The sequence below is a fragment of the Erpetoichthys calabaricus genome, chromosome 1 (genome assembly GCF_900747795.2).
Source record: "Erpetoichthys calabaricus chromosome 1, fErpCal1.3, whole genome shotgun sequence".
NCBI lineage: Eukaryota > Metazoa > Chordata > Cladistia > Polypteriformes > Polypteridae > Erpetoichthys > Erpetoichthys calabaricus.
This window is the reverse complement of record NC_041394.2, coordinates 174,892,940-174,901,660: the sequence shown is the minus strand read 5'-3', so window position 1 is coordinate 174,901,660 and position 8,721 is coordinate 174,892,940. Positions and strand designations below refer to the sequence as shown.

The 8,721-nt window shown below is 37.5% G+C and overlaps 1 protein-coding gene across 3 annotated transcripts in view; it reads left to right on the top strand.

Annotated features, from left to right (window-relative positions):
* The first annotated feature begins 5,534 nt into the window (after nt 1-5,534).
* The window catches only part of tubgcp6 (tubulin, gamma complex associated protein 6), a 31,571-nt gene continuing 28,384 nt past the window's right edge, over nt 5,535-8,721 (top strand). For 2 of the 3 annotated variants that reach the window (XM_028808934.2, XM_028808926.2), the window contains exons 1-2: nt 5,535-5,699; nt 6,178-6,986. In XM_028808934.2, the coding sequence (XP_028664767.2) occupies nt 5,699; nt 6,178-6,986 (810 nt within the window). In that variant the 5' untranslated portion in view covers nt 5,535-5,698. Of the gene's footprint in view, nt 5,700-5,735; nt 5,837-6,177; nt 6,987-8,721 lie in introns of those variants that run through there. The other variant, XM_028808940.2, reaches the window with a different exon arrangement.

The window sequence follows — 8,721 nt, the reverse complement described above, 5'->3', positions numbered from 1 at the left end:
CTGAATACTTTCAAATTACAGTGGCAACACACGGAAAAAGCTATGTAAGACAGTTCTGTTTCATGGATTTTAGATGCTATCCTGTATATATTTAAGTAACCACATTGTGTGTGTGTGTGAGAGAGAGAGACTGAGAGAGGAATGAGTGAAATGTTTTCAGAAATTATTAAGCCAATTTGTATACAATAAAATTGTTTATTTTTGTCACTGAGTGTATCATTTCACTGTTAAAAGAAAGACCAGATTGCCAGTTGCAGTCTTACTATTTTGACTTTCAGACATTGGTCAAGTTTTCATCTCAATAATGAATAATAACAATAATAATACATTTTATTTAATAGGCGCCTTTCTTAGCTCACAAGGTCACCTTACAATAAAATTAAACAACATTAGTAAAATTAAAACAAGAGAATGATAAATCAAAAAGCAATAATTAGCAAACAAACAAAGATAACTGGCCGTAACAGTGCAAAATTCACAATTGGTATGCCAGTTTGAAAAGATAAGTTTTGAGGGTAGTTTTAAAATGTGTTATTGAATCGAGCTGACGTATATGAGAGGGAAGAGAATTCCAGAGTTGAGGAGCATTATGAGAGAAGCTCGAGCTCCCATAGAACAGAGTTTGATGTGTGGTACAGAAAGTAGAGCTGCAGATGAGGATCTGAGGGAGCGAGCAGGAGTGTAAGTCTGTAGGAGATCAGTGAGGTTGTGGACAGCTTTAAATGTTAAGAGCAGTATTGTGTATTGCATTCTGTAGTTAACACGGAGCCAGTGAAGTTGAGAGCGAAGAGGTGTAATATGTTCAGTGGATTTAGAACAGCATGTTATTATCCTGGCAGCAGAATTTTGAAGAAGTTGTAAGTGATGGACAAGTTTTTGTGGGATGCCAGATAGAATAGCATTACAATAATTTATACTTGAAGTGACTAGGGCATTAACCAATACTTAAGTACTGTGTTGCGTAAGAACAGAACAAAGTCTAAAAATGTTTCGGATATGGAAGAAGGCAGTCCAAGAAATGTTACTTATATGGGAGGAATTATTTAATAATAATAATTATTATTATTATTATTATTAATATTATTTAATTATTGCCATTATTAGTGCATAAATTGATATAAATAATTGCATTTAAATGATTCACCAAAATCTGTTGTATGTAAGCGATACTGTTTTAAACATTATTGTTTTTTCATCAGAAAACCTGGTTTCCACGTCTACCTGTATTAGTTTAAATAGCACTTTTGCCACTCGCAATATGGCAGACACGCTGACGTATCGTGTCGACTGGGCAACACAGTGAATGTGGTGTCTATCTATATATGTCTATGATCCAGACAATGTTGAATTCGCACAGGTTCATATCGTAACTTCCGGTTTCTGTCGGACTCTTATTTTTTCCCAATCTTCCCAATTTTCCTCACCTACCACCTACCTCTATGCCAGAAAAAATATTGATCAGTCTTGAGGACTCAGACAGCATCTCAGTAATATATAAAAAAAAATTGAAAGTCCCTCCCTTTCAAAGATCCCAGAGGACAATGGGAAAAGGATCTCTCACTCAACACCTTAGAAAAGGAATGGAAGGTAGCAATGCAGAGAATTCACTCAAGCGCCATATGCACGAAGCATATAATTATTCAACTTAAAATTATATAGCAAGTACATCTGTCTCGTGTTAAATTTTACAAAATGATTCCAGGGCAAGATCCAAACTTCAAACATTGCAATCAAGTTCCAGCCTCACTGGGCCACAAGTTTTGGGCCTGCACCAAATTAACATCATTCTGGACCAAAATTTTTAAATGCCTTTCAGAAAGCCTTGGTGTCACAATCCCTCCTAACCTGTTAACAGCTGTGTTTGGTGTACTCCCAGATGGGCTTAAAGTGGTGAAGGACAAACAAACTGTGATTGCCTTTACTTCACTATTGGCATGTAGACTTATCTTGCTCAAGTGGAAGAATCCTAGCTTGCCTATTCTAAGTCAGGGGGTAATTGATGATATATACTATTTGAAATTGGAAAAAATCTAATTCTCACTTGGAGGATCTGTATAAAACTTTGTCAAAACCTGGCAGGATCTAATCAATAACATTTCAAAATAAGAATTTTAATTGAGGAAACAGATTCTCTCCCCTCTTTTTAAATCTATTTATTTTTATTCATTTATTAATTTATCTATTTACTTATTTTTACTAGTTTAAAGTTTTAATCTGCTGGCCCAGCTCTCTTTCTCATGGGTGGGAGTTGATTTGTTTCAAGCCTAGTTTTGTAAAACATGACTTGTTTGTATGGAATGTTATTTGATTTTAATAAAATCAATTAAATGCAAAAAAACATAATAATAATAAGTGTATTTTGAATCTTAGATGAACTAAGAAGAAGGCCACACTTTAGGTAGGGTGGCACATTTGACATATTATAAAGAATTAACAGCACTATTTTAATGAACGTAGTGTAAGTTAAAAAAATCTTTTTTACTTCACATGTACTTTTTAGTTTATCACAGAAAAGGATACCATTAGCGTCAGTTTCTTTAGCATAATTGATATTGTAAGCCGTACTGTTGCACAGAACTGCAGTTGCTAAAATTTCAACCTAAGGTGAACTTTTGGATGTGTAAGGATGAAGACAAGTAAATTCCAAAATAAACTAAAAGTTTATTTCTACTGATATTTTAATGAGTGGGCAGATGCCCATTTTGAATGGGCACTGTCCACTCCCTCCCACAGAGAGCCACACCCTAATTTCATAGACTAGAATGAATTGGTGGATGGTTTCTGCATAAAATGTAGACATCATTAAATAGGAAGACATGCCATCTGAACTAGGAAACATCCGATATGTGTACATGCACCACTTAGTGTCTATTGTTTTTCTGGAATACAGTCATTGTCTCATGTTAGGTCTTTGGATGTGTATGCCCTTCATCCACTCTAAAGTCTAATTCCACAGCTAGCAAGGATAATTCAGCAAAGTAACAGTGTCACCCCACTGTGATACATTGTGGCCACAAGGTTACTTATTTAATGTATACCACTACTTTACAGTATGACCTTAAGTAAGTTGTTTATCCTTTATATGATCCATTTGCATAAGGAAAAAAGCATATTTCTGTTCTCAAAATGAACCTCACGATGGTATCCCATATAGAAAGGCAATATACTAAGCACCACAAGTAACAGTTCAGTTTTCCTTTCTGTTTTCTCTGTACACCTTAGACAATAAGTATAATACCAGGTCATGTCACCTGCAGAAATTCTGCATTTATGGGGTGTATTGATAAATGGAATGAGTCAGGCAGAGTATAGGTGTCAGGTTGAAAAACTTTGTTTCTTGGTGCAAATAGAATTGTCTACATCTTAACAGCAGCAAAACCAAGGATTTAGTTATTGATTTTCACCACACCAAAGAGCCTCTATATCTGGGCAATGTCCAGGGACTGGTTGTAGAGGTAGTGCAGTTCTACAAGTACTTGGGGGCCCACATCAATGACAGGTTGGACTGGTATTGTAACACAGAGGAACTATAAAAGAAAGGGCACAGCAGACTCTTTTTCTTCTGAGGAGACTGTGGTCCTTTAATGTGGGAAGTGACATCCTTCACATCAACTCTGTTATGGCCAGTGCGATTTTCTATGCTGTATTGTGCTGGGCTGATAACATCACCTCAAGAGAGGCCTGCTGAATCAACAAGCTAATTAAAAGGGCAGGCTCAGTTATGGGGCACACCCTGGACCCCTGGAAAAAGTAGCAAATGATAGAATTAAAACAAAACTGAGTGCAATTATGAACAATGCTGCACATCCTTCCTCTGATATACTAACACTGAAGATCTTCAGCCAATAAATTATTCAGCAGAAGTGTGTTAACAAACGCTACTGGGGCACCATAATACTGTGTATAATGCCTCATTGTGACTGTAACTGCTAAGTCAGATGTTTTTTTTCTTGTAAGTTTTCTTTCTTTTTAGTTGAACAATGCTGCACATCCTTCCTCTGATATACTAACACTGAAGATCTTCAGCCAATAAATTATTCAGCTGAAGTGTGTTAAGAAACGCTACTGGGGCAGCATAATACTGTGTATAATGCCTCATTGTGACTGTGACTGCTAAGTCAGATTTTTTTTTCTTGTAAGTTTTCTTTCTTTTTAGTCATTCTGGTCCATATTTCAGAGGGGATTGTTGTTTGCCATAATACAATCCATCCAATCACTTTATGAACCCACATTATTTTGAAAAGGGTTTCAGGGAAGCTTAATTCTATCCCAGTAAGCATAGGGCACAAGGCAGGAACAATCCCTGGACAGGGCACCAGTTCTTTGCAGGTCAGACATACCCACAAAACACCATGGCCGATTTATTATCACAACTCACCTAAGCTACTTGGCTTTAAACTGTGGGAGAAAGCCAGAAAACTCAGAGGAAATCCATGCAGATACAATGAGAACATGCAAATTCCACTCAGAGAAGACACTGGATATGAATCCAGTCTATAATAGCATTATTTATTTATTTATTGATTTCTGCAAATGCTAAATTTCAATACTGTATAGAATATATAATTTGTTTAAAGTTAGCATTCTTTAATTTTAGAAAGAACAGTTACTTTGTATAGCAAGTCCTCTTAATTTACACTGTGTAGACTGGTTATACTGTAACATGTAGGGCTAATGAAATTTGGAAGGAAGCATTCCTTGAAAAGATACAAATGATGAAGATGATAATAATAATAGTAATTATAATATATTTATTTACGACCTCAAATCAGAAAAAATTGGGACAGTATGGAAAATACAAATTTAAAAAAATGCAGTGATTATTAAATTTGAGAAGCGTCAGTAGTCCATACTGATGCATAGTGGTCCAATTCAAGTACTGACTTCAGTGAAACATAGGATCATAACTTAACATTTCATTATTTTGGTAGTCTGTGCTTATCCCAGAAACATTTTTCCAGCAGCACTGGGTGTAAATCAGGAAACAGTTCTGGAAAGAGTGCCAGTCCATCAAAGGCCCCACTGACATCCACATGGGGGCAGTTAAGGGTCACCACATAATCTAAACTGCACCTCTTCAGAGATGACTGGATTTGAACCCAGGGTGCTGGGTCTGTAAGGTAGCAGCACTACCTACTGTGCCGCCATGAAATGCTAGAATGCTTAATATTATTAACAAGAAAAAAGAGAAAAAAGTTGGGTCAAGTGAGATTAAAAGGTGTTGACATCACCTTGCCGTTGGGGTACCATGCATGGAGGTATGCATGAACACATTTAACAGAATCATATTGATGTATTAAATCTTACAAATCTATTGAACACTTACCAAAAGAAAATACAGGTCATGACTCTATTTATAAGAAGCACAAACTGACTTTAGCCAAGTCATAAGTTTGTTATTTAGAAAAATCTTTTGAATTATTAAGAAAAGTTTAAAAAATTGCAATGTTCTTGTTGCACTGCTCAGGTTTATTACACAGAAATGTCTGCTGCACTACTGTAAAGAGAGAGACTTTTATTTTGACACATTGCTTTTCGTTTCGGACCGGAAGTAGTTCTATTCTGCTTCTAATTTAATATTACAGCAAAGGGAAGTCAAAGTTATGTATTTGGGGATTTTTAATTTTGTGGTACACAGGAATTTTCTTCAAATAAACCCTTAGGTAGACTTCACGACGAGTCATGCTTAAGGATCAAAAGTAAGTCTGCTCGAGCTGAAATTCCGCCAAAAGCAGCCGTTAGGTCACGCAGCAGTGCAGTTTACCGTCTCGAAGCTATGGAGATAAGAGTGTCGGGGAACACAGAGAAATCACAAAGTGGAAGCCGAAGGGCGAGGGTAACAAAGAATAAATGCGGATATAGTTGGGGGTGTCAGGCTCGGCTTAAGAAAGTAGAATCAATCGATCGTTGTTTTATATAGTGCCTTTCACAGCGTGCATTATCTTAAAGCGCAGTGCAAGTAATATAACTTAGGTGACAGAAAAACCAAACTTCTGCGAAAAACACCTAGTTTTCTTACTGGCCCTGCTCATAGCCTGTTGTAAAGTCAATAAAAGTTAAATGAATGTGTATTGCAGTTAATGCAATGAATAGCAAAAGAGTAACTGAGCAGGCTAGGGATGTTCGCTTGGTTGCTTTATTTTTTCATGTTCCAATTTTTATCCTTTTCTTCCACAGTGGCTGCTCTCTTCAGACGAATGGACATGCCTGGCATGGGTTCGTTGAGTAGAGATTCTGTGGTGGGCAGCACCATGGGCATAACCCGACTGGTCAGTGATTTGTGTGAAATTCATCTAGCAGGCCTGCCCAGGACAGGAGCCTTGAGAGATGTGTGGAAACGACGGCTAAAACAGAAGGCCTATGGGATCTTGCTTTCCCGAATTTTCCAGGACATGCGGACATCCAAGACTGCTTCAGTTGGTTCTGGAGTGTCCACAACTCCTGGGAAGAACAAGGTACTGATGCTGTCGTTTAATCTGCGCGTGTGTGGTAGGGAGGAGGATGCTCAGCGTTTGGAGGAATTACTGGCAATGCTGGATGGACCTGGCATGCTGCATGAAACTGGTGCAGTCTTGGACCTGCTGGTGGACTTAGCAGGCACAGTGCCCCCTCCACCCCAACTCTTCTCTCGAGATTTCTTTCGCCGTACTCGCAAGGTTATTCGGCAACAGGAGCTGACAGGTTATGAACATCCAGAACTTCGGCAGCTAGAGGCCCGAGCTCGGGCGATGGTGTGTGGTGAAGAATGGGCAGCTATTGACAGTGTGCATAGAACAATGACTGTTATGGATGCACCCCCAGGAACGGGGCTGAGCACCCTTCGGATGCAAGGGAGAGGACCTTTTGAAGGAGAAGAGAGATATGAGCGGGAAACTCGCCTTTCTCTGTTTGGAGCTCTGGTTCACTCACGTACCTCAGACCTAGACATTCGCTTGGACCTGCCTCCAGTACCCAGTAATGCAGAGCTGACTGGACTGGCAATTCGGGTAAGTCTCTCTCTGTCTCACTCCCACTCTCTCTTTTCCTGGTTTACTAACATATTTATGATCATTGAATTATCTGTTTTTAGAACTGTGGAACACTGTTGGATCTTACATAGTCCTTAAGTAAATTTAGTCTTGGAAAACAAGCATGCACCTAATTTGAGGAACCCCTTCAGCCTTTCTCCTTCTCTCTTTTTGCTTACACTTTCCTTTATATAGGCTTAGATTTTTGTCTTTCCTTTTTTTGGATCACATGAAGCCTGTCCTTTTATAATGTGGATATACTGATTCAGTATTTCCTTAATATGCATATTCATGTAATACTCTATCTTAGCTCAATTTAGATGAGTTGAGCATCAGCTATAGGGGTCTGTGTTTTTATCAGTGGTATGGAGGTGCAAAGTGACCTCATTTAATCTGAATACAAATTCACAGCCAGTTTGAACTCCTTGGCTGCACTGCTTGTAAAAACTCTAGACCTGAGCTTGACATCTGTGTGTAGCATTATACAGTAAATGTTTATATACTCTTGCAAATTAATTACAAAGCTTGTTTCAATAGATTCTTATAAAACAAAAGCCTTCATGTCTTGTAAAATTGAATTCTGGTGCTTTGGCTACTACTGTGAGATGTGATCAAAAGGGTTATTCTAAGGTATCGGTTTTGTATTAGTTTATCTGTATTAAAATGTATTAATTACTAGTGTCTAGCATTTTTATAATATATATTTTTGATTAAAAAAATAAGGTGAAAATGGGTGCCAAAAACCTCAAAAATACAAGTACTGTACTGTCATTGAATTTCAAACACTCAAGAAAAATACTTCTTTAAAAATTTAATTTTAAGTTTCACCAGAACAAGTCCCCTTCAGATACCACAGTTAAAAAATGGACTGCAGAATTTTGTTGTAAGAAGGTGTCTTTCAAAGTGACTCAAGGTCTGGCCAGCCATGAACGTTGATGACAGAAAAAATGTTATTATCATGCATGGATCATAATAGAGGATAGAATAGTGATGGTTCTTGAGATAGCAGAAACTATAGGGATTAGGTATGGATCAGTTGAATCCATTCTTCATAAACAGTTAAACATGAGCAAGATCTGTACATGTGGGGTGCCAAGAATGTTTATTCTTTCCCAAAAACTTTCTTGTGATCTAAAGCAAAACGTGTACAGATGTGCCTGAGCATTTAAATTGAAATGAAAAATCGCCTCCCCCTTCCATCACTGGTTATGGGGCCTGCCTAGTAGCAATTTATTTTGTCTAGCACTGCATTTCACATAATGTTGACCATGCACAGTTCACTGAGATATGTATAACTAAAGATTATAATGCAAAGAAAAGCAAGTGAGAGCATCATCAGGAAGAGAGTGTGGGCATATGTGATATGCTTCAACAAGCAGGTCAATTAACCTATGCAGCTTCACAGACTGATGGTAAATAATCCCAAGATACTGCAGATGTGGATAAGTGTATAAATGTAACAAATGGAAGTGGGTCTAAAACTTATTCGCATCAAAGTATGTTTTAGTTCATGAGAGTGTTTTTCGAAGTGATTTATGTAGCAATGTATTAGTAAAAACACATGTGTTTGAACATTATGAGCATACAACTGAATGACTTTGTATGTGGATTATGTGACAAGAGCACCAGTAGATTCTTTAATTAATTTTTTGATATTGTTAGCTGTTGTCCAGCGTTGGTCACCACAGATTTATATTGCATCAGAACATTTTTT